This window comes from Vipera berus (genome assembly GCF_964194415.1).
Source record: "Vipera berus genome assembly, chromosome: 1".
Taxonomy (NCBI): Eukaryota; Metazoa; Chordata; class Lepidosauria; order Squamata; family Viperidae; genus Vipera; species Vipera berus.
The window spans coordinates 322,686,194-322,712,140 of NC_138202.1; the positions used below are offsets into that span (position 1 = coordinate 322,686,194).

The following is a 25,947-nucleotide window of genomic DNA, read 5'->3' on the forward strand; positions in this document are numbered from 1 at the left end:
GCATGTATATTTTCTATTGCGTGTTTTGGAATTGCCCACAGTGGTATCTTGTAATCTAACTTATGTCTATACTTCTTCCAAACTCTCAACAATGCCTGTCTTAAAATATGCACTCTAAACACATTGTCTACCTTCTTGTCATACAACAGATATGCATGCCAGCCAAACAACAAATCGTGGCCCTCAAGATTTAATAATCTCTCTTGTGTCAAATTAATCCAATCACTTATTCCTGCTAATGCAGCAGCTTCATAATATAGTTTAAAATTAGGCATTTTAATGCCTTAAAATGGAGTAGCATTATTAACTAAATGCTGCCAAGTCAATTCTTGAAAACAACACCAAAATGATAGAATGATCTCAATTCAAAACCAAGTGTTCTTCTTTGTCAGTGTTCCTCCACTCTGAAATAGCGTTCCCCTTGTGTTCTAAATGGCGATAATCTTGTTGTCCTTCTGAAAGACCATAAAGATTTGGATATTCCAATATGCTTTATGATCTATGACCTATTACTTGCTGTTTATATGTACACTGTGAGCTTATGCACCGGAGACAAATCCTTTGTGTGTCCAGTCACATTGGCCAATAAAGAATTCTATTGTATTCTTTTCCATTTCCATTTCTATTCCATTCCCTGGGCTGAAGGGTTTTATGATTCCATTATTATGCCATGTTTTAATTATTCTATTCCCTGGGCAGTTGTTTACTATTTGGTTCTTTTTTCAGTACATTGTGTTTTTAACTTGTTCTATGCTTTTCCTTGACTTGTTTGATGACTGGCATTACAAAGCTGGTAAATTAATAAAACCAACGTTCCAACTATAGGTGCAGAGGTATCAGAACTTTAACAGTCTTATTAGAAAATGCAGTGGATTGTTAACATGACAGTAAAGATGTACTAATCATAGGCGACCAAAATATTTTTTTTTATTAAAGAGTTTTACAAAAACAAAATTTTACAATATATCCCCAAATCCCTCCCACCCCAAACCCGCCCACTTCCCAGAGCTAAATACAGGATTATAGTTACAATAATCATATTCTAAATAAAAATTATGCATAATATACAATTAACCAAATTCATAATGTGCTTTAACTCCCCTTTAACATAACTACAAACAAAGTACCAATAACAATATCCCACTAAAATCTACTCATAAGCTAAATGGAACTTTTTAGTCCCATATTTGTTCTGAATATAATTTATCCATCTCCTCCAAACTGAAATATATCTTTCCTGTGAATGATCTTTCAAATAAGCAGAAATCTTAGACATTTCTGCAAGATTTGAAACTTTAAACACCCATTCTTCTATAGTGGGCAAACTATCCTATAGGCGACCAAAATATTAATTAACATTAGAAGTAAAATAACATCTGTAACCAAAGGACATTTGGTTTCAATAAACAAAATGAAGCAGAAAACATACAAGTAGTTCTCATTGAATGCCAGTTGCTAAACAGAAAATCAGGTAACTATGATAAGCTTACAATGCCATTCCCATTCTGCAACCAAATTACCATGGTCATTAAGCAAAGCACCATGTGATTGTAACTTGCAGTTTTACTTTCAAATTCTCCATTAAATCTGCTTGTTGCAAGCTGGTTGGGAGGCACACAAAAAGTAGGCACGTGATTGTGGATACGCAGTGGTCTTAAATGCTTGGATAGATCACACAAAGATATTTTTTTTCATACCATTGTCATCTTGAAGAGTTGCTAAATGAGGTAGTCAGTAAGCAAACATGACCTGTATTTAATCCCACAATGAAAATTCATTTATATCAAATACCTCCTTCCAACAATAAGACAACACTGCAGCTGGACATCACGGACTGGATTCAGAAGAGGCAGAGGTATCCATGATCACATTGCTACCATCAGAACAATTGATGAAGCAAGGGAGTTGCCATGATTTCCCTTTAATTATTTACCTTATATGCAAAATTAATATTGGGTGTGTGAAATAGAAGAAATAATGATTGGAATTGCTATTTCTGTAGAAAACATCAATATCCAGTGATAGACTTGCGATACATTAACTGAAAAAGGCTTAACAAAGTTCCTGTTGAAATTGAAAGAGAATGCAAAAACTGATCAGCTGCTTAGTATTTTTTTAAAAAACCCAAAAACAAATCCAGGATCATACTAATAATAGGCAATGCCAAACCAGTGCAAATCTGCAGAGAAGTTACAGTAAATCCAGTAAATAAATAAATTTTATTTTTTTTAAAAAATGTAAATAAATAGGTTATTTATGATTTTCATCCTAAGTGTCAGGTCAACTGCTGATCATAATATGCTTTATTAAGCTTATAAATGAACCCCAATGCAGTATTGAGACATGCCAAGTAATAATTTAGAATCATATTTGATTCCACAGGCTTAATAGCCCTGCTATGGTATCTCATTGGCAATCTCATTGGGACCATATTTGTATAGCAGAACTTTGCAGTGTGAACTTCTCTCCTGCATAATTAGGGGAATTAACCCTGGAGAAGGACAACTCAATAGTAAAAGAGAGAATCAGGGACATTGATCATCAAAATGATATCACTAGTGCCCCTGAATTCTATTGCCAATGTTAGATAGTCGTAAGCACTCTCCTGCAGTGTATCTATATAATCTGTTCCTAAGCAAACATAGATGGGTCTTTTCCAGAACCTGTGTTAATGCCCTGCGGTCAGCTCTACTGATGGGAAGATTTCATGGGATTCCTTATTTGCAGAAATTTTGCCCTTGTGGATCCAGGGACACAGAAATTCTCACTCACGTCCTCATACAGTGGCTTTTCTATGATGCCCTATAACATGCTCCGATTACCCCAATGATTTCCAAATATAAGGGTCACATAGATTAATTTTGTATTTATTATTTTTTAAAGGAATGCTTACTCCATATTCACATATCAGATAGCCTAATAACTTTGACAAGTTGTACAACTGTATACAACTTTTTATTAGATATATTGTTTTATTGCCTAATATTTTTTCTCTTTCCCTTTTTATTGCAAAGGCTGGTCAAAGACCACAATAAAAATATTTGATTTGCTTCTAAGGGAAGGATAATGATTTTATAAAGCAAAAATACTGAATAATTTTAAATTCTGCTTACTCAATCTTTTTTTTAAAATGACAGCTATACAATAATAACAAAAGTACAGTTTGGACATCTTCCAGAGTATGTGTTTAGAAATAAGAGTTACATTTACAGTACAAGAATATCCATGATCTGTTTGAAAAGGAGAAATTGTTCTGATTATTTAGGGGGAAACTTTGAAATAAAAACTGTTTTTAGTTGAATCTCACTCTACTAGTTAGGCAGGGACTAAGATAAAAATAAGTTTTAATTTAGCAAAGGCAGTTCCTAATGAAACTGTATCCCAAAGTGAGTTTGCAGTAACTCAAAACAAAGCAGAATTGTCTACAAATGCTGATTAGTAACACAAGGTCTTATCTATGAAACACATGAACAATAACGTTGCTGTGATAATCATATGGTTGTATAATCATATGGTTGTGAATATATCTTCATGTTTTCTTCTTGATTTCTTTATGTATTTATTTTGGCTGCTGTAAAAAGAACAGTTTCAAATTTTGATAATTTATCAGTGAAATTGACTTTTCTGCTCTATCTAATTCAGACAAATCTGAAAAATGTTGAAGAATGTAATTTTACCAAATTACGAAAATTGTCCAACATGTGCTACCTCACCAGAAAAGGAATTGTTTTTTTTCTCAGAGAAAATCAGTTTAATTCCAATATCCATGTTTATTTATTATGAAACTAAATAGGATATGTGACTGAAGTTTCTTTTGTAAGCAAAACAGTGTAGGGGTGGTAGTTGATAGCTATAGATATGAAATCTACAATAGTTATATTTGGAATAGATGCTTCCCTACAATAGTAATATTGTATAAATTTCACATTGCTTCCAGTTATTAGCAAGGTATGTTAATTAGAGTTTTATTATGTGCTTTTAATAAGCAAATAATAAAACATTCTTTAGACTGTCATGCATATACTTGTTTACTTTGTAAGAATGTAGTTCTCCTTTTAGCAGGCAGCAGTCTCTCTTTATAAACCCCCTGCAATGGGGCCAGGAGATAAGCAAGCTATGAAGTGGAATGCTTTCTCTGCTCAAAATGCAGAAACAGGAATACCATCATCCACCCTCAGTACTTCATTACTATTGCCCAGAATCCTGCTACCAAACTGAGGCAAAAAAGCTGCCATGTTCTCCACAGAACTCTTTTCCCAGGGAAAGCTCTTTGCCAGGGCACAACAAAGCTTAAGAACCCCTGTCATACAGGATTACTGTGGCACAAGGATATTACAGTAGCGAGATTTGAACTTTACTATTGTAGATTCTAGTTTAGGATGTTTATCAAAGCATTAACGGACTAATAAAGTATTCCTTTCTTAAAAGTTCTAGAAGAGTTCTGAGAATTAATGGCATTCTACTGAGGGTCAATTCAACACTGATAACACCTTTCCACAATTATAATTTGTAGCCAAAAAAGGAAAGTAATTACTTCCAAATGAGAAAAACAGTTTTGGATCTTATTTTTCTTACTTATTGCAGCAGGAAGTTAATTATAAAGTAGTTGCAATATTGTATTGCAAACTGCATGTCAAAGGAGCAGGGGTAATGATGTTGGTGGAATCTTCCTGAATGGCAGTTTGGGTATTTAGATATTAGCTTCTTGTTTATTATCATATTTCTAACATTTTATATGACATCTTCCCTCTTTAGTTATATGAATTTTATCATATTAATTTTCAGCATTATTAACCATAGTAATGGTAAGAGAAAACATACAGTATCAGATACTTTATTTGGATAAGAGATCCTTCTATTTTTGTTACATTATTCCAGTCTTTTTTAAAAAAAACTTTGAGAAAATTAATTCTAGGTATTTTTAAGCATTAGATTGAGGGAATCGTTGTAAATGTTGTGTTGATATTAATATTGTCCTTCTCCTCTGTCTCTTCCTTTGGGACTCCTTATTAGTCAAAGTGCAATTTTGTATATTTCCTAAATGCAGAGGACAGGACTTCTTCATGTTACTTTACAAAGCAGAATGTCAAATGTTGATTTGTATATACCGTATTTTTCGGACCATAAGACGCACCTGACCATAAGACGCACCCAGTTTTCAGAGCAGGAAAACAAGAAAAAAAATATTCTGAACCAGATAGTACCGGTATACTAGGAGGAAAGGAGGGGAGAGAGAGAGAGAAGGAAGGAAGGAGGGAGGGAGGAAGGAAGAAAGAGAGAAAGAAAGAAAGAAAGAAAGAAAGAAAGAAAGAAAGAAAGAAAGAAAGAAAGAAGAAAGAAAGAAAAAGGAGATAGAGAGAAAGAAGGAAGGAAGGAAGAAAGAAAGGAGGGAGGATGGAGGGAGCAAGGAAGAGAGAGAGAAAAGGAAGGAAGGAAGGAAGGGAGAAGGAAGGAAGGAAGAGGGAAGGAAGGAAGAGAAGGAAGGAAGAAAGAAAGGAGGGAGGGAGGGAGGAAAAAAGATAGAAAGAAAGGTAGGTACCGGTAGTTTCTTTTCCCTGAATAAGTTTTCTAAGATGCCGAAGTAATTTCAAACAATTAGCAGTATTATCTTGCAAATGGGAAATCACTTCCAATAAACTTTGCAGAGAAACCTGCAGGGACAACTCCTCACGGCTTTGCCTATGAGGTTTAGTTTAGCAAAAACTTTCTTTAGCAGCGAGATAAAAGAAAGAAAATGTGCACGCGCAGGGAGGGGGAGGCAGTCAGAAGGCATGGCAAGCACGTCCGTATTTCCTCCCCTGCCGACCAATCACAGGGGCGGGGTGGAGAATTCCATGTCTTCATTCAATCACATCTCTCCAATGGAGCTGATGGACTGTGCTGACTGAACGGGAGACAAGTGTTTTCGCTTACCTTCAGACCATAAGACGCACCTCGTTTTTCCACCCACTTTTGGGAGGGGAAAAGTGCATCTTACGGTCCGAAAAATACGGTAAATGATAATGTAGCAGTTTGTAAATCTTTGCAAAAATACATCCATGTTATTGTAAAAAAATTCTATATAAATGAATTTATGAGTTGGACTTGATGCGGAGGAGACTACCTTTATTGAAAACAGGAAGCTATTACTGTGATTATTTAATAATTGAGACTATATCCACAAATAAATGGCCTACATTTTGGTAGTGATTATCATCCACCATGGTTCTCTTAAGCCTATAGCAAAATGTGTTCACAAGAATTCACAAGAATTTTGTAAGTAAAATAAACTTACATTTCCTCTCCTACCCTTTTTTACAGGAGACATGGAATGTGGGTTCGATTGCGGAAGGTAGTGGTCTGGTTGTTGGGAATATATATAGCGATTCCATTTCTAGTTAAAATTTGTCCAGCTATTCAGGCAAAGCTTGTCTTCCTAAATTTTGGTAAGAATAATGCTTCATTTAATATTTATCTTGACTCTATGCTAATATTTTAATTCAAGATTAATAGGTGCTCATACCTTATCAGCCTACCCTTTCTTTAAAGACTGATTTCTATTTAATTACTTAAAAGTCAATGTCAGTACCTTGCAAGAATCTTGGAAACTGCTGCCATCAAGTTCCTTGGCTATAATAATTATATATTTTTGTTGGTAGAAAATCTAGTATATTTATATTTGATTTGAAGTCGCATTTGACTTTTTTCAATTGTTCCTGCATATATTAAATCTTGTGTCACAGATTTAAAGCATATGAGATCACAATTTGTCAGCATCTGATTATATTTCATTATTTCTTTGTGAAGTGCTGATGAAGGAGAGGCTTGATACTGCTGCTTGCAATTTTGTTACTGTTGGCATCTGCAGAGAATGTTCTAATACCAAACAGTGAAAAAGCAATTGTTTCCTTTCAGCACTCCTCAAAAATACCATCTTTGCTATGCTTGGTGTGACTATTCTAATTATCATGTCTGCATATTATGTAGAATTTGCTGCTGACTTTGCAAATGTTTTATAAAGTTGGGATAGAAAACCAGCATTACTCAATGAGCTGAAACTGTGCCTTACAAATTTAATTCTACGATTTCCTAAATTAGTTTTAAAGATACAATCTATAATTGACTGTTGGAACTAGGACAAACAGAGTGTATTGACAGTTAACAATTATGATTTAATAAGTATGTTTGGGAATATGGCAGTAGAAGTTGGAAAACAAATTACACACCAAAGAAGGTTAATTCTAATCTTTTCCCAGATGAATAGCAAGAAAAAACAGCAAAGAGTGTTATCATACCTTAAAGATACAGTACATACATTTAATATAGCCTAATATCTTCATTGGAGACTTTGTACATTATCCTGAGAATATAACGTACAAACTCATGTTTGGGACTATATGTGGAAATAATGAGCAATGATGTCAGAGGGAAATGACATATAAAAAATACCATTCATTTCTTTCTGGCCTCTCTCTTTACTGTTCATGCTCTTCCTCCCAAATGGCTGAGTATATATTTACATGCCTCTGATGAAATGCATTGCAATTCATGCAGACCTAAGCTATTATATATTTGTTAGTCTTTAAGGTGCCAGAAGAGTTTTTAAATTTTTTCTGTATCTCTGACTAATGGAAATAATTTTTAAAGAATCCTCCCCTCCTTGTTGACATTTAAACATATCTAGTAATTTATAGCAAATTTAATTATGCATATGACCCAGAAGTATTATTGTGCAAGCTTATGGTTGCTGGTTTTAATTACAGAAATGATTACTTCAATAAGGTAAACAAAATGTAAAAGGAATGCTATCCTTCTATTCCAGTAAGAGTGCCCTATTTCATTGATCTGAAAAGACCCCAGGATCAAGGCTTAAACCATACCAGTAACTTCTATCTGCAGCCAGAGGAAGATGTAACTATTGGAGTTTGGTAAGGAATATTTTATTCTTCTCATTATACATTGATGTCCTTTTATAATTAGAACAAAAGCTTTGCTTTTTTTGTGAATTTAGGGGGGGGGAATCAAATAATGCAATCTACATTGCAGTTGTGTGCAGTATTATGCTGAAAGTTGTGCTTTGGACTCGAGTCAAGAAGAATGCAGTTTTAATATAAATGGTGTGGGATTGGTTTAGCATGTGACTTTAGTCTCTGAGAACAAACCATGGGAACAAGGAAGAAAAAGGTAAACAACCTCGAGGATGACATGAATCACTGCTTAGTTGCAGATATATTTGCAGATGTAGCTTTCAGGTTTCATCTTTGCCTTTTTTTTTGTATAGAAGGTATCCCAGATCTTTGATTGATTACCGTATGTGCCATCAACTTGCTTTCAGTTTTTATTGACCACAAAGATAGATTTTCTCCATCATGACATGTCTCTATTATGGTCTTTTAGATCTTCCAAATGATGGACTCATTACCCTTGTAACTGAGTCTATTCGCCTTGCTGTTGATTGTTCTCTTTTTCCTTCTATCTTTCCCAGAATCAGGGCCTCCTCCAGAGAGCTAGCACTTTGCATAATGTTCCAAAATAGGTTCATGTGTGCCTCAAGTGAGAAAACCTTCTGGGTTGATTTATTTGAGAACCCATTTGTTTATTTTCTTGGCTGTTACTGATGTTTACAGGAGTCTTCTCTAACACCAAAGTTCAAAAGTGTCAATACTCTTCCTATTCTGCCTCTTCAAAGTCCAACTTCTATAGCATATCAGAGCATAATAAGACTTGCACAATTGTGATTTTTTGTGGATACAGACACATCATTTGAATATCTTTTCCAAGGTTTGCATGCGATAGTGCTAGTTTGTAGCATGTTTCTTTACTAATTGTTACTTTACTATCGATGGCTAATTCTAAAAGGTAGAAGCCAGCACCCCTTTGATATCTTCGTTAGCAATTCTAATCCCAATATTTAGTCTCGGGTAATCATATGGACTAACAAATGTTTTTGCATCATGATGCAGAATTGTCAAGTTCTGTCAGATGAAACTGATTATTAGGTAGCAGAATGAAAACTGGATAGCGAGTCCTGAACTTTTGAACTTTTCCACTGATAACAAGAATCGTCTCAATAAATTGCACTTGCAACCAAACATTGTGGCTTACTCTTAATTAGGATGAAATTCTACCTTTGGAAGGATACTCAATTCTGTCCTCCCAACTAGCCTAGTTTTTCTTCGTTCCCTTTCATCTGTTTGAATTCATATTTTTATTTTTCTTGTCTCCACGTCCTTATTTTATTTTTTTCTTGTAAAGCAGTTTTATTCTTCTGTAGTTATTTCATTTTTTCAATGCTATCACAGTTAAATAAATATGTCAATTTTGCTTTTCCAATATTATTTTTTTTAATTGTTATGTTTGAGAGATTCAATCTGGACTTTTTCACTAAATAACTTTGTCATGATTTTATACTGCTCAAAGAAATGAATCAAAGGACAGTAAAAACAATACCAGAACCACCAGTTTGTTTAATACAAACAATAAAATAAAAGTTAATGATATGATATAAAATATCCAAACCGTTGCCATAATTAAGTATGTTCTTTCTAACGAGAAAGCTATAATGGGGGGGGGGCGAAAGCCCTAATAAGCAGGCATATACATAGAATGAAGGCTATTGCTAAGCACATTGATTTGTGCTTTAAATTGTAAGCCGCCCTGAGTCTTCGGAGAAGGGCGGGATATAAATGGGATTAAAAATAAAAAAAATAAAAAAATAATAATTGTGATGAACAATGAGCTGAGACTCTTGAAATTTAAAGAAAAACTAGGATTGTTATTATATCTAATTTTTACAACTCTTGAACAAGATAAGAACAATGATAGGCAAGTGCACACTGATGCTCCACTCTACATAAGCAAACAAAATGCTCAGGGGCCCTCATATGAGGAAATTTTATCAGGCTTCTTATCTTAGAAAAAAGGTAAGTAAGAAGATGGAATGGCATGATAAAAATATATGAAATTATTTTTTGTAGATAGTGAGAAAAAGTATTTTCCTTTCTTAACAGCTAGATCAGGGTCCTTCTATTTTTTTGTAGATAGTGAGAAAAAGTATTTATCTTTCTTAACAGCTAGATCAATTTCCTTCAATTAAGATTAAGACTTTGAAATTGAGGAAATTTTTTTAAAAAATGCCTTTCCTCCCATAATAAACTGAAGTTGCTAGTTCAAGATTTGAGGAGTTTTAAAAGGAGATTTAAAAATAACATGAATATTCAGGTTTTATTTAATTGATTCTAGTTTTTGTGGTAGTATGTTTCTCTGGATTAGTTGTTGGAGAGCACTTGCTAATCATTTTGCATGGACTACTGGGTTAAGTGGCCTTTGGCACTGTTTTTATGCTCTTAGGCAATTTCTGCAAGTCTAAGTATGATGTAGAACTGAGTAGCAACTCATAATGCCAATTCAGCACTCTATTAGTAGAAGTAAAATGAGTTTCAAAAGTGATTTGCAATTTCCTTTTTAGTTTATATGTATCTAACCACTTTTCAGATTTCTTTAACAACAGTCCAGACTGGAAAAGCACAGCAAAGAAACAAAAATCTCTTTAAGTTTTGAATTAATAAGATTTATTTTTTTAAAAAGGTTGAAATGATAATACAAGAATTGTGGCAAATAATTTGCTTTTAGATGTGGAACCATTTGGAGCCATTAATTTCTGGCTTTCTTCTTCTTGCACTTTTAGCATAACAGGGAGAATACCAAGCTCTTAGGTTTTGTGTACATAATGGTTACTTACCGCATTGTCAGCATGAGAATCCTCTCTTACAGCAGTTATGTCTAAATGGTGGTACCTTGCTCAATAGTAGCAACTATGAGAGGGATCTTGGAGTCCTAGTGGACAGTCACTTAAATATGAGCCAGCAGTGTGCTGCAGCTGCCAAAAAAGCCAACACAGTGCTAGGCTGCATTAACAGAGGGATAGAATCGAGATCACGTGAAGTGTTAATACAACTTTACAATGCCTTGGTAAGGACACACTTGGAATACTACATCCAGTTTTGGTCACCACGATGTAAAAAAGATGTTGAGACTCTAGAAAGAGTACAGAGAAGAGCAACAAAGATGATCAGGGGACTGGAGGCTAAAACACATAAGGAACAGTTGCTGGAATTGGGTATGTCTAGTCTAATGAAGAGAAGGACGAGGGGGGACATGATAGCAGTGTTCCAATATCTCAGGGGCTGCCACAAAGAAGAGGTAGTCAAGCTATTCTCCAAAGCACCTGAAGGCAGGACAAGAAGCAATGAGTGGAAACTAACCAAAGAGAGAAGCAACCTAGAACTAAGGAGAAATTTCCTGACAGTAAGAACAATTAATCAGTGGAACAACCTGCCTCCAGAAGCTATGAATGCTCCAACACTGGAAGCTTTTAAGAAGAGACTGGACAGCCATTTGTCTGAAATGGTACAGGGTTTCCTGCCTGAGCAGGGAGTTGGACTAGATGACCTGCAAGGTCCAACTTTTATTATGATTATGATTATGATTATTATTGTTGTTGTTATTGTTATATCATCATCATCATTAAATCTACCCATTGTCTTTTGAATATTGTAAGATTGTTGTAGAACTGGAATGGGATACCTTTGTCCTAAAATGACTCATGTGGTGCTCATGGTAGGTAGTGTTTACAGATATCCAAAATTGCATTGTTCTCTATTTTACTCCCTGCCCCACCTTCATGTCTCTACCCACTGTGTTTCCCCGAAAGTAAGGCCTACCTTGTCTAACCACTACTTTAAAAGTATCAAAATTGTTGTTTAATATTCCTTTGTTTTCAACTTGTAGAAATAAGAGCCAGTTTGATGAAATACTAAGGAACTTCAGTGTTAAAGAAATAACTTGCAAATTGCTAATTGCATCAGCTTGGTAGGAAGAAGGCTGATAATTAACAGGATCCCAGTAGACATGCAGAGGCAAGGGTTGGAAGACAGGATATATCCCCATGGAAAGCAAGGTTACCATCCATACTGATTTTGAATTTATGAATTGCATATAAAACAAGTTAGACAGTTAGTTCTCAGTACACATATTTTTTTTCTTCATTGATCTTTTTAAGTGTTTGGAATATAAATAGTTTTGCTTGGAATAATATTAAGGCTTGAAAATAGGGGCTGGAAATAAAATATAATAAAGCAGTGTCTCCAAATTCTTTAATTTCAAAGGTTATTTTCAAATTTATATTGAACTGCTGCTCCCTTGCTAAATCTTTGGCATTCATCTTCATGTATCTGTGCTATTGGCTATACACATAACTTATTCTGAACCATAATTTTCATTTTAAAATACATATTCTGTATTTTCTACCCTATTTAATTATATTAATTATGCATAATATAATTAAATAGGGTAGAAAATACAGAATATCAGTCACCTCTTTTCCTAAGTATGGCAGGTAAGGAAGCAGATGTTTGCTGAGAATTGTTCTCATCCTTGTTTGTTAGACTGCACTCTTTTTCCAAAAGAAAACTGAATTAGTTATACTGGTGTAAACTAAATAGGTTTCTAATGTACTGTGTATGCATCCTATTTACTTTCAAATGTTGTTCAGATATCAGCAATATGCATAGATGGCAGCTTTGGTCACAGCTAATTAAGTTATTTAGTATAAAATTAAAAAGACGCGGTGGCTCAGTGGGTTAGGACGCTGAGCTTGTCGATCAGAAGGTCGGCAGTTTGGCAGGTCGAATCCCAAGTGCCGCGTAACAGAGTGAGTGCCTGTTACTCGTCCCAGCTTCTGCCAACCTAGCAGTTCAAAAGCACGTAAAAATGCAAGTAGAAAAATAGGGACCACTACAGTGGGAAGGTAACAGCGTTCCGTGCGCCTTTGGTGTCTAGTCATGCCGGCCACATGACCACGGAGACATCCTCGGACAAACGCTGGCTCTTCGTCTTTGAAACGGAGATGAGCACCGGCCCCTAGAGTCGGAAACGACTAGCACGCATGTGCGGGGGAACCTTTACCTTTACCTTTTATAAAATTAAAATATAGATGGTAGCTCATGGAAAAATGAGCATGTTGCTTTAGTAACTATGTTTGCCCAGTAATGAACACTGACTGGATTTGAGAAGATCTAGAGCTTTAGAAACAACAACAACAACAACAAAGTTGGAAGGGACCTTGGTGGTCAGGCTGTCCAGTCTCTTCTTAAAAACTTGCAGTGTTGGAGCATTCACAGTTTCTGGAGGCAGGTTGTTCCACTGGTTAATTGTTCTAACTTCTCAACAGGGTTATAAATTATAAATTAATGATGGATGGATGGATGGAAGGAAATCGGCAGGATAGTATAAGAAAGGAACTAAATTTATGAGATTTATACTGCACAAAGCTGGCCCTAATTGGCTCTGTTGATTTAATAAATTACTTACACAATTGCCTTAATTAACTGGAATTACTGTGACAATTATTTTGTCACATTGGTCCTATGCATGTTGGGGAAAAACAAGCACCAAACTTTAGTGTTAGGAGCAAAGGTAAGAAACATTTCAGAATATATGAAAGGTAACAAATACTTTTCATGAGAAGACTGTTGGGAAAGACTCACTCATCTATATATACAGACACAGATATATGTAGAAGAATATAGGTAGTTCTCTACTTGCAACCATCCCTGCTGGCTTCCACATTGATTTTGCTTGTCAGAAGCCAGCTGGGAAGGTCGTAAATGGTAATCACGTGTCGGCCACCCTGGGTAAACCAGATAGGAAACATGACTAGATGAGCTAACTCTACTTTATTGTAAGGTTACATTAACCTTGCAAGTCTGAAAGTACAAACTACCCACCTGCCACTTTTAACCACTAGACCCGTTAGGGTGGGTCCTTCCTAAATTTCTTTCTTTCCTAGGCAGCATCTCCTCTCCCCTTTCCTCAAGGTTATCTGTGCATTCCATTACATCAGGTGATGGCAGGGACACTGTGACAGTCTAAGTGCAAGAATCAATTGCAAGTCATTTTTTTTCATTGCCACTGTAACTTGAAATAGTTGCTAAATGATTGGTCATAAGTTGAGGACTACCTGTAATCAATGAACAAAAACTGCAGGATGGTGCCAGAGTGTAAGCTAGAGTATTTCCTGTGATATAAAAATATATAATTGCATGAAATCAAACTGGACTTTGAATTTTTGCTACAGAAAGCTAACATGCCTTTTTCTACATGGAAAAGTTATGAGGCTGTTCAATATAAGCATTTTTAAGGATAATGTTTGCTTGTTTGTTTTGTTTTTATATTTATTTCTACCATGAAATAAAAATCCATCTCTGTTCATATGTCCAGGCAGTTGCGCATTTGTGTGAACAGATAACTTACCTGATTTTACTGAGTATGATGTGGAAAATGCCATAAAAACAGTTTTCTCCCAAAGTTATGGAAACATTTTGGAAATTTGCTGTAAATAATGATTATCTTATTTAAAACTTGCGTGGGCTTCTATTTTATTCTTTAGTGTGATGAGCAATTCTTGCAATATATTGTCAACAGCAGTTTTCATTGCAAATGGATCTACTATCCAGGCCACAATTACCATATCCACAAGATCATAGAAACAAATTTCCATATCATTATGCAGCTACTTAAATGATCCATCTATATGAGTGTCAGAAAATTCCTGATGTCCAATATTGTGTGTGTATAATTTCAGTTTTTCAAGAAATCTCTTAATCTTCTCTTTCCATGATAAAAGGTCACAATTTTTCCCCTGCAATTGCTTCTTTAACAAAGAAAGCTTTTCAAAAATATCAGAGAAAAGTAAAACATTGAATTTAGTAAAAGTGATCTCTTTTTTGATTTGTTTACTATTGAAAAATGCCACAACCATTCCCACAGAGGATCAAAATGAAGAATGCAGTTACTTTTCGATAATGATTTCTGTATGCAATAAAAAGTATTTAAATCACTCCCATTGCAAGGCTGTTGAAATAATTTTGACATAATTTAATTTATGCAGTTAACTGCCTTTCATATTAAACTTCTATATTGCTCTGTACTTTGATGAGCAGTTCATGCAATGTAATATCAATGTCAGCAGTATCTATTGCAAAAGGATCACTGTCCAGGCCAGAATATTCAGCCCTTCCAAATATTTTGAAATCAAATGGTGGTGGTTTATTATGCAGTGAAAACAAAATATTTCTGGCACCACATATTTCAAAAATGCGAAAAATTTTCTATGTAACTGTCATGGAAGCTATAATATTGTCAAAAGGGGTATCATTCTTATTGAAATAACTCTTCTTCAAAAATTATTTTCCATTTAATAACTGTTTTAAGTTTTCATGTGAAAAGTATTTCTTCTCTGAACTTGTCAGTGACAAATATCTTACATAAGCCATAAGTATTGTTGTGTTATCTGGTAAATACGCTTCAGCAATTTGCTGATCAAACTTCTTAACTTTTAACTGGGACACTGGGAATCTGGCTTCAACAAGACAGTATCTGTATTACTCTATCAACAAAAGTGCGTATAGTCAAGGCTATGGTCTTCCCACTTGCAATGTATGGCAGTGAAAGTTGGACCATAAGAAAGGCTGAGCGCCAAAGAATTGAGGCCTTTGAGCTATGGTGCTGGAGAAGACTCCTGCGAGTCCCTTGGACTGCAAGGCGATCAAACCGGTCAGTCCTAGAGGAGATCAACCCTGACTGCTCTTTAGAAGGCCAGATCCTGAAGTTGAAACTCAAATACTTTGGCCACCTAATGAGAAGGAAGGACTCACTGGAGAAGAGCTTAATGCTGGGAAAGGTTGAGGGCAATAGAAGAAGGGGACGACAGAGAATGAGGTGGCTGGATGGAGTCACTGAAGCAGTAGGTGTGAGCTTAAATGGACTCCAGAAGATGGTAGAGGACAGGAAGGCCTGGAGGAACATTGTCCATAGGGTCGCGATGGGTCAGACACGACTTCGCAGCTAACAACAACAACATCTGTATTACTACCGGTATATAATTTCTGTGCCGCCTCATTATATGTTTTTTACTTATAGCTCCCTTGAAATATCCTATGGTTCCCAATTGAGAACAACTAAATTAAAACACTAGAAATTCTGGAAGGAATTCAGCACACAATCCATTGCTGATGGTTTGTATACTAATTCTAGACACTGTATATAATTTACTGCATATTTCTTATAGGCTTCTGAAGCAGGGAAGTTATTAAGATAGGATGAAAATATGCAAGGAAACAATACAATTCTTGTTACCATTTTTTTAGGCACACGGTTCCCACAGTTTTATGGAAAGCTGCTCAAGGGAAGGACCAACTGTGGTATGAGGATATTTTGGGGTCCAATAACCCTGTAATCCTTTATTTGCACGGAAATGCAGGGACTAGGTAAGCAAAACACAGAAATGTAACTAATGCTCATAATTTAAATCTATTCAGGGCTCATTCTTCATTAGGCAGGGCAAGTACCACAATACACACACGTGTGTGTGTGTGTGTGTGTGTGTGTGTGTGTGTGTATTGAAATGAAATCAAATTCAGATGTGAATATAAGACTGCAGAGTAGAAAGGCTTTTATTAAAGGACTTTTATTTTGCCGCATCTATGAGGGAAAAACTGGCATTTCACTTGTCTGATTCATTTTAAAATGTGAAGGGGAAAAAGGAAGAAATGCTCTTCTTTCTAACAACAGTTTGGGATAGAATTAGTAATACTCTTGCTGAAGCCAGCCTATGTCTTGTTTACTGTAGTTAATTTTTCAATACATTTCTCTTACTGTCTTTTCATCAGATATGATTCCATGGCATTGTACCACAGTTTAGATCCCAAGATTAGACAACATGGTTGATGGCAGCAGCCGAGCAGGGCCTCTTTCATTAATGTTTTCAGTAACTAGGAGTTCCGTTGATTAATGTTTCTAATTCTTGGAGGAACAAAAAAGCTATATGCATGCAACCTGATAAGAGAACTGATTTAAACCTGTGAAGGGCACTGACCTGAACTTTAGTTACCTGCAAACTCATAATGTGAGAAACAGTTTTCCTGAATGTGAAGATGACCATTAACAAGATCATACCAAGAATATTATGGGATGCTATGCAATGTTACTTGCTACATATTAGTTACTGAGCATGCTTGCTGCATCAGAGATGTATCAAATGAAAGAACTCATTCGAAACCCAATATGTTTGAACTGTATATAAAATGATTTTCTGCCTTTGTAAACCGCTCCTCTTGAGTGAGGCAACTTTCCTTACTTGTATGCAGATTTTAATGTACCTTTCCGGCTTGGGTTCTGTTAGAGCAAGGGACAGCAGGCTGATAGATCTGCTGGCATTGACAGCTAACATGGTGGATTGTTCCACAAATTTGAATGGAATTTATTGTTAATGTGCAGTTGTTTACAGATTCCAAGTAAGGAAACATTGAATATGATAGATGTAGAAAGTATATTCACTCTTCCAGTCAGTACTTAGTAACATCTTCTTTGGCATAAGTAATAGCTTTTAAGTTTCTTATAGCCAGCTAAAAGACCTTCTATTCTTGGTTTTTTTTAAACTTCCTTGCAGAGGTCTTCTAGCTCAGAAATATTCATTGGTCTCTGTATATGTTTTATATATTTGAGATCCACTTACAGATTTACAGTACAAGTCTGGAGACCTTGAAGGCCATTTCAAATGCAAGAATATAAAGAATCTTAGCTGGCTATATGAGTGAAGCATTGTAATTACAGTTGGACACAATTTAGCTCAATAGCTGCAATTCAAACTTTGATTTCTGAGGAAGTGGCTGACTTCTGAATGACATGAATAGAATTATCATGTAAATTCCAGTTAACAGTGCTTCTGCCATAGCAAGTAACTAAGACTATGGTCTTAAGTAAGGGTTTATTGAAATCATCGGCTCTTGAATTATTTCTAACAACAGTTTTTTCATTAAAAGCCAGCTCATATTTATGCTGACATTAGAAAATTATGTAACACAATGTTTTATATTGATTTTAACTTTATTTTCCCAACATTTCTTAACAGAGGAGGGGATCATCGTGTGGAACTTTACAAGGTAGGAATTGTGGTGGTGTTACTTATATGTTCTAAATACTGTTATGCATTGCTATTAAAAGCAACATGAACCTGTAGTGGTCTTCTATAGTTTACATTTAGTTAATTTATATGCCTTATTCTCTGATAAGGTGAAATAAATAAGAGTTAGAAATATAAGAAGAAGGTACACAAAACTGTGCATTACGCATCAGTGTCAGTCATATTGTAAGCCTTTTATGATTTGTTCCCTTCCACAACACAGTGAAATATTGCATCTTGAATAGTTGCCACTTTCCATTAAAAATGAAAACCTTGTATATTGCCATGTCAAAGTGAAGGAATTTTTTAGCGTATAGTGAATATTATTTTAAAAGTGTTTCTTTAATTTATTTGGAGTTGCTTTTCTTCCCTTACAGGTTTTAAGTTTTCTTGGTTACCATGTAGTCACATTTGATTATAGAGGTAAGATTGTTAGACTACATTTTTGTTCTTAGACTGCATTGTTTATCCTTTTGTTCCCAAATATGGCTGGCTGTTTAGTTTTAACCAACCTATTGGCTATTTCTTGAATTTCATTAACCACATCGTTTGCAGGAGTTTGTGTGTTTTATTATTACCCTAAATTGTGGTGCATGGTCTGTTAATACTCAATAATTCCCCATTTTTATAAATTAATAGTAACTAAATTATAAAAGTATTACAGAATATCTACAAATGAATTGTTTAGTTAACAGTATGCAAAATGTTGGATCTCAAATGAAAAAAATTACAAAATAATCTATTTTGAAGCTGCTGTTTTGAATGTGAAACAAGAAATTCTGAGCCTAAACTTTTTGAATGCAGAAGTGTTCTGCTCTCAGCAAAAAACACTCCAGAATGGTTGAAACAGTCCATTCAATAGCACAGCAGCAGTTTCACACTCCATAGATTGTTCACACTCCATAGATTGTTCATGCTTGAAAACACTTAAAAATAATATTTTTTGCTTGTACCTAATTAGTTTTTTTCAAACAGTTATTCAAACTACTTAGTAAGCAGTGAATCCTGTGCCAACCCTTTAAAAATCTTAGTTTCTCTAATACATTTTGACTGAATACTTTGGGAATATTTTATACTTCCAAAAATTGATCTTCCCATTAATGTTTAATGACAACTTTACTTGAATGACTTCAGCAGTATCTTTGGTGAGATAAGGAACTATTGTGAGCTGAACAGTACAACAAACAGTTGTAAATATATACATTTCCACAATTTCTAGATGCATTAAAGTTCTTCATGCAGTATGGCTTGCCTTTCTGAAATTAAATCAGCTAACAACAATAACAACAACAACCCTGCTGTTTTGTATGGATACAAGCCAGATGTACTCAATCTGCTAACGAGTGAAACTCACTACTGCTTAAACAGAAGATAATTTTAGATTTCCTAAAAACCATGTAGGCTTGAATATTAAAAAGTAGCATAGGAGGCATCTGGTTCCTAAAATAGGGCATTTGCTACATATTGTTGAACATTTTTTTCTGCCAGGAAGAATCAGACCACAGAGGGACAAACAGTCTATTTCAAGTGTAATTTTCTTGAGCAGTACTTCATTTAAAAAAAGTTTATTATGAACTTTCAATTATCTTTGCAGTTTTCACAAGATAAAGTTTTTTTATTTTAGTTCAGCTTTTAAGTCAGTTCCATTTCTCATTGTTGTTGTTGTTGTTAGTTGCGAAGTTGTGTCCGACCCATCGCGACCCTATGGACAATGTTCCTCCAGGCCTTCCTGTCCTCTACCATCTTCTGGAGTCCATTTAAGCTTACGCCTACTGCTTCAGTGACTCCATCCAGCCACCTCATTCTCTGTCGTCCCCTTCTTCTATTGCCCTCAATCTTTCCCAGCATTAGGCTCTTCTCCAGTGAGTCCTTCCTTCTCATCAGGTGGCCAAAGTATTTGAGTTTCAACTTCAGGATCTGGCCTTCTAAAGAGCAGTCAGGGTTGATCTCCTCTAGGACTGACCGGTTTGATCGCCTTGCAGTCCAAGGGACTCGCAGGAGTCTTCTCCAGCACCATAGTTCAAAGGCTTCAATTCTTTGGGGCTCAGCCTTTCTTATGGTCCAGCTTTCACTGCCATACATTGCAACTGGGAAGACCATAGCCTTGACTATACGCACTTTTGTTGACAGGGTGATGTCTCTGCTTTTTAGTGTGCTGTTTAGATTTGCCATGGCTTTCCTCCCAAGGAACAAGCGTCTTTTAATTTCTTGGCTACAGTCCCCATCTGCAGCAATCTTGGAGCCCAGGAAAATAAAATCTGTCACTACCTCCATTTCTTCCCCATCTATTTGCCAGGAATTGAGAGGGCCAAATGCCATGATCTTGGTTTTCTTAATGTTTAGTTTCAACCCAAGTTTTGCACTCTCCTTCTTCACTCGCAACAAGAGGCTCTTTAGTTCCTCTTCACTTTCTGCCATTAGAGTGGTATCATCTGCATATCTTAGGTTGTTGATGTTTCTTCTGGCAATCTTAATTCCAACTTTTGATTCATCTAGCCCTGCCTTTCTCACGATGTGCTCTGCATATAAGTTAAATAGGCCGGGCGACAGTATACAGCCTTGCCGGACTCCTTTCCCAATTTTGAACCAATCAGTGTTTCCAGTTCTCACTGTTGCTTCTTGGCCCGCATATAGGTTTCTCAAGAGACAAATAAGATGGTCTGGTATGCCCATCTCTTTAAGGACTTGCCACAGTTTGTTATGATCCACACAATCAAAGGCTTTAGCATAGTCAATGAAGCAGAAGTAGATGTTTTTCTGGAACTCTCTAGCTTTCTCCATGATCCAGCGTATGTTAGCAATTTGATCTCTAGTTTCTCTGCCTCTTCGAAATCCTGCCTGTACTTCTGGTAGTTCTCGATCCACATACTGCTGGAGTCTAGCTTGTAGAATTTTAAGCATAACTTTACTAGCATACTCAGCCTCAATGATTGAAAAGCAGATATCCCAAGAAAGTTTGCTCCAATTGAAGGTCATCTTTTTCGTGTGACTCCCCGCAGCCTGACACTTTTTAGATGTGTTGAGATGGCAACTCCCACAATTCCTATTCAGCAGTCTTAGCTGTGTGTGTGTGTGTGTGTGTTGGGAAGAGAGTTGTAAGAATTGGGATCCTGAGAATTCCAAGATGCTTTAGGTCCGATGGAACTAGAACCAGCATAGCTGGCAGGTAACTGAGTTTGTTTTCATATGGTAGTTTTTAAATGCAGAAAAATTCTCCTGTAATTGCACTCCCCCCCCTCCAAGAATTCTTAAAATCTATTTGGAGATAGGGAAACTCTCAAGAAGTTTTTACTGTAATTTTAAGATTATGTAAAAGAAATTGTCCCACTCAGATCCATTAGCAAAACAGTCTTATCAGTCAGAAATTCTCCTTGAACATTTAAAGGCATACTAGAATCCAGTTGAATAGGCCTGGTACAACTTTAGTTTCTACATTATGTCAACCCCATTTTATTTTACTGTGTATTTTAGCCTGTTCCAAGAAAATGAAATGTAATTGAGAATTTACCTATTCATTTCCTATGTCCTGACTCATTGTGTTCTTTGGTCTTAATTGAAAAATGAAACCAAATCCTGTATTTTGATTAGCAGCTTAAAGTATGATTCTTGGAATATTTATTTCTATCTCTTTCAGGATGGGGAGACTCTATAGGCACTCCCTCAGAAAGTGGGATGACCTATGATGCTCTTCATGTATTTGACTGGATAAAAGCAAGAAGTGGAGACAATCCAGTTTATATATGGGGACACTCCTTGGGCACTGGGTAAACATGTATTTTTCAGATGATCTAAGCAGAATTTTAGATTAGTGGCATCATTTAAGGTTTACATTCTGCTGGCGAAAATATCCCCAAGACTCCACACAAAATGTTCCTATCATAGAAAAGTGGATTATTACAGAGTCAACTGAATACTTTTGGAATATTTTGTACTTCTGTAGATTGATCTTCCCATTAATGTCTTTACTTGAAAGACATTAATGAAAGCTATATCTTTGCTGATATCAGGAACCTTTTGCTTATTCAGCCTTCCATTCTTCTGAGGTTAGTAAAATTAGACCCATATTGTTGGGGGCAATATGCTGATTCTGTAAACCAGTTAAGAGAGTTCTGTAAAGCACTGTGAAGCAGTATATAAGTCTTAAGTGCTATTGCTAAATGCTGTTGCTATAACGTTTCCTAATGAGCTTAGACTTGCATGTGCTGTAGCTATTGTCTTTTCTATTACACATGCTTGAACTCCGTTCTCAGTGCATATGCTGCCAAAGACCCCAGTAAATTCAAAACTTCATTGTTGTTAGTAGTCAAAGGAGGCCAAACGGCTGGAGGAAATAGATTTTTTAGAGTTTAAATGGAAGAATATGCAAATTGGTTTTTTTTTTCATTTTAAAAAGAGGAGATAGAGCCACTTCGAATGGAACTATGCCCATTAAAAATAGAAATAAGAAATGTAATCAGTAAATACCCCTTTATAAAGTTTTAGGTTTTAGATTAAGTATCCCATATGTAGTGGTTTCTTATTGTGTTATTTAGTGATAAATGTGTTGGGTGCCCCCCTCCCTCTGGGGGGTTGGACATAAGTTGCCTTTCAATATATAGAAAGACCCTTCCATTCACAAAAAGACTCCAATCAAGGGGTTTTTCTCTTCTTTTCTTTTTTCTTTATTAGTGCAATGCATAAGCTCCAAAAAAGTAGGTTGGGGTTGCAAACCAGAGCTGCAGGAAATTTATCAAAATTACTTTGACAATATAAATATCCCATATTCAGTTTGGGTCCACTGAGAAGAACTTGGAATCCAAAGCATTTTAGTTTTAAGATAAGAGGAAGTCATAAGCATTTAGATTTACGCAAATGCTTCTTTAGATTGACAAATAAAAGACTAGTATCATTCAGGCACCTTAGATTTGAGGTTATACATTGCATTACAACTGATGGGCAGCAGTTTACTGTTTACTACTTTAATTTCTACTGGAGCAATTTGTGAAACTGATCTGATGAATTGTGTTTTATTAGCGATCCATGAATAGAATATACGGTACTTTTTAAAATTTAGATTAGAGAGATAGAGCTGTTATTTATGCCATGTCCTCATATTAAACGTTCCAGAATTCCATCACTCATTGCTGCCTTCTTATGGTGAAGTGATGTATCAAACCATAATGTTTTATGATATGTTTTTCAAAGTAGGAGATAAGATAAATTAAGTAGAGTTATAAAGAAGGTTTAAGAAGAGAACTAGGTGAGAGCTCTCTGTAATCGACATTTAACTCTGTTTTGCTTCTAGAGTTGCAACCAATCTAGTAAGACGTCTTTGTGAAAGAGGTAAGGTAACTTTTTCTACATGATGTTATCAAAGAGCATTTCATATCAACCATATTTTCTCTTGTCTTTGAGAAAAGTTTAAATAGGTCAGTATTTAGCAGTAAAACTGCCTTTTTATTAAAATGTCAGAGTGACATTGACTCTATTATGGTGTGTAGTTTTTTGCAGGCCAAGTCTCACACTTGACTGTTGATAGGTGTGGCATTGAAAGAGGAGACCAGAAAAATGAATGTTTTATTTAAATTTGATTAACATAATGTAATTATTTTCTTGTTATACATTTCATAGGATTCTTCTCTCATATGTAGTTTGATAATGTTTGAAGTTCTCTGGAGGCTGTAGTAGTTCTTACCAGCTGCAAAAAGCCTCTTTGCTCAGCTCTTCTGTGATGTATGGATTTGGCTAACAATTTTCAAATCTAGCAGAGAAGTTAACATACTGCATTTGTATCTTCAAAAGATAAGTGCAGTTGTTCAGCCTGTGACATTTTATTTTAGAGGTTTTTAAATGCTATCAGAGTTCAGGATTTCACACTCCTTCTGAACTCTAAGCCAGAGTTTATTCATTTGGTAGTTTGTCTAAGTGGCTTTAAGAATGATGTAATAATACATACTGTTTCATCCAGATATAAATCGAAAATAATGGCATATTTTGAACACCTGAAAGTCTTCTTGTGATTATGCCTCTATGTGTAGTTCCAACTTTGGATTTGCATTCCTCCACACTACTTATATGTCCTTCAAGGTAGATGCAAAACATATTCTTGTAGGGATGTACCAATACTTTGGCTGAAATGGACAATGCTCTATATTTTTCAGAAACTCCCCCAGATGCCTTGATACTAGAATCACCTTTTACAAACATACGTGAAGAAGCAAAAAGTCACCCCTTTTCAGTGGTAAGTACAGATTTACATGCTAAAATTCCCATCTTATATTATCTTATTTAGGTTTTCTTGAGAATTCCCAACATATCCAATAAGCAACACATATCAAGATTTTTTGTTTCATTTCCCCCCCCCCCCCATATGTGCAAAGTATTGTTTCCTCTTCCAGGAGGTTTTCCAGCCCAAAAAGACTGAAATCGTTCCATGTATGAAATGAGTATATCCAGCAAAAAAAAAAAATCTGTGTGAGATTTCTGATAGTGTAGTTCCAGGTAATTGGCCCTTTTTGGAATGAGGTCATTTAGAACGGAGTGTAAGAATATATGTAAGCATTAACCCTCTGGAAATACGCTTCGATATTTTTACATTTTACATTTTATAAATTCATAGCCAGAAAGAATAAGTATTAAAGGAGTTGCAGATACATTCTTGGTGGAGCAGTGGGCTAATGGTGAAGTGTATCTTCTCAGATACAGCCTTGGTGGAGCAGTGGGCTAATGCCTCCTTAAGTAACACCAGCTGCCTGCAATTAGTGCAGGTTCGCATCCCACCAGGCTCAAGGTTGACTCAGCCTTCCATCCTTCCGAGGTAGGTAAAATGAGGACCTAGATTGTTGGGGGCAATAAGCTGACTTTGTAATAATGCCGCTGGGGGGGGCGAAAGCCCTAATAAGTAGGCATATACATAGAATGAAGGCTATTGCTAAGCGCATTGGTTTGTGCTTAAATTGTAAGCCGCCCTGAGTCTTCGGAGAAGGGCGGGATATAAATGGGATTAAAATAAAATAAATAAATGTACATTCCAGAAGTTGGAAGTGACTGTTACTTTATACTTTGAATAACTTTTGAATAAACTTTGAAACATTAGCTAATCCTAACCTCATAGTTCACCAGAAACTAAAATGCATCTTTTAGTGCAGCACCTTGTAAGGACTCTGCTGAAAATAGAGGTGCTGTAAGTTCAATACTAACATCATTGGAATACTGGTGCTATTTAAAAACCGTGTCTGACGTAATCATTAGATTACTAGTTCCACCTCTGGACTAGTTGGACGAAGTGCATATTTCTATTTAACGTTCTTTTTCCATTTATAATGAATTACTGCTCTATGCTAATGAAAGTGTGAAAAAGGAGTACTGTGAAAGTATAACAGTGATCAGACAGAGTAGAACTAAAACGTAGAAGGGAAAGCTGCCTCTTCATATCAGACTGGTCAGTTTTCAAAAAGTACAAGTTTTTTTTTATCAACACTTAGATGAAAAAGCTTTTTTACACTACAATAGAATGAATCCCCTGATAAAGATAATGTACGGTATTTAATCTTAATTTTAGAAGAAAGAGTTGTAATCTTTCCTCCCTTTTTCCTCCTCCCTTTGCACTCAAGGACCCAATATGATCCCAAGAAATATTTCTTTTCTCTACTACAGGAGAGTAAAATCATCTTCAAATCCAACTTAACTCTTGGTAATTTCATGGATACATCCAAATAGTTTCCTTAGTAGTACTATGGAAGTGCTTTGCCACTACCATCTTCCATAATGTGTTTTTCTTTAAAAACAAAAGTCCCAGCTACAGTCCTGATATTTCTTAGAAGCTTATTTCCAAGTAGTAAATAGGCTTGACCCTGCTAAGGTCTGTCCAGTTCTACCACTTGCAACACAAGCACAAAAAATAGAATAAGAATTCCTGCCCCTCCCTTCAGGCCAGGTAATCTCAAGAAATGTGGGCCTGTCTAATG

General features: G+C 35.7%; 1 protein-coding gene across 1 annotated transcript in view; it reads left to right on the forward strand.

The window, feature by feature from the left end:
• The window catches only part of ABHD12 (abhydrolase domain containing 12, lysophospholipase), a 40,928-nt gene that overhangs the window by 6,894 nt on the left and 8,087 nt on the right, over positions 1-25,947 (forward strand). Inside the window, exons 2-9 of the mRNA XM_081313992.1 lie at positions 6,301-6,425; positions 7,802-7,907; positions 16,188-16,307; positions 17,951-17,981; positions 18,379-18,424; positions 21,636-21,765; positions 23,286-23,323; positions 24,142-24,221. Coding sequence (XP_081170118.1) covers positions 6,301-6,425; positions 7,802-7,907; positions 16,188-16,307; positions 17,951-17,981; positions 18,379-18,424; positions 21,636-21,765; positions 23,286-23,323; positions 24,142-24,221 — 676 coding nt within the window. The remainder of the gene's footprint in view (positions 1-6,300; positions 6,426-7,801; positions 7,908-16,187; positions 16,308-17,950; positions 17,982-18,378; positions 18,425-21,635; positions 21,766-23,285; positions 23,324-24,141; positions 24,222-25,947) is intronic.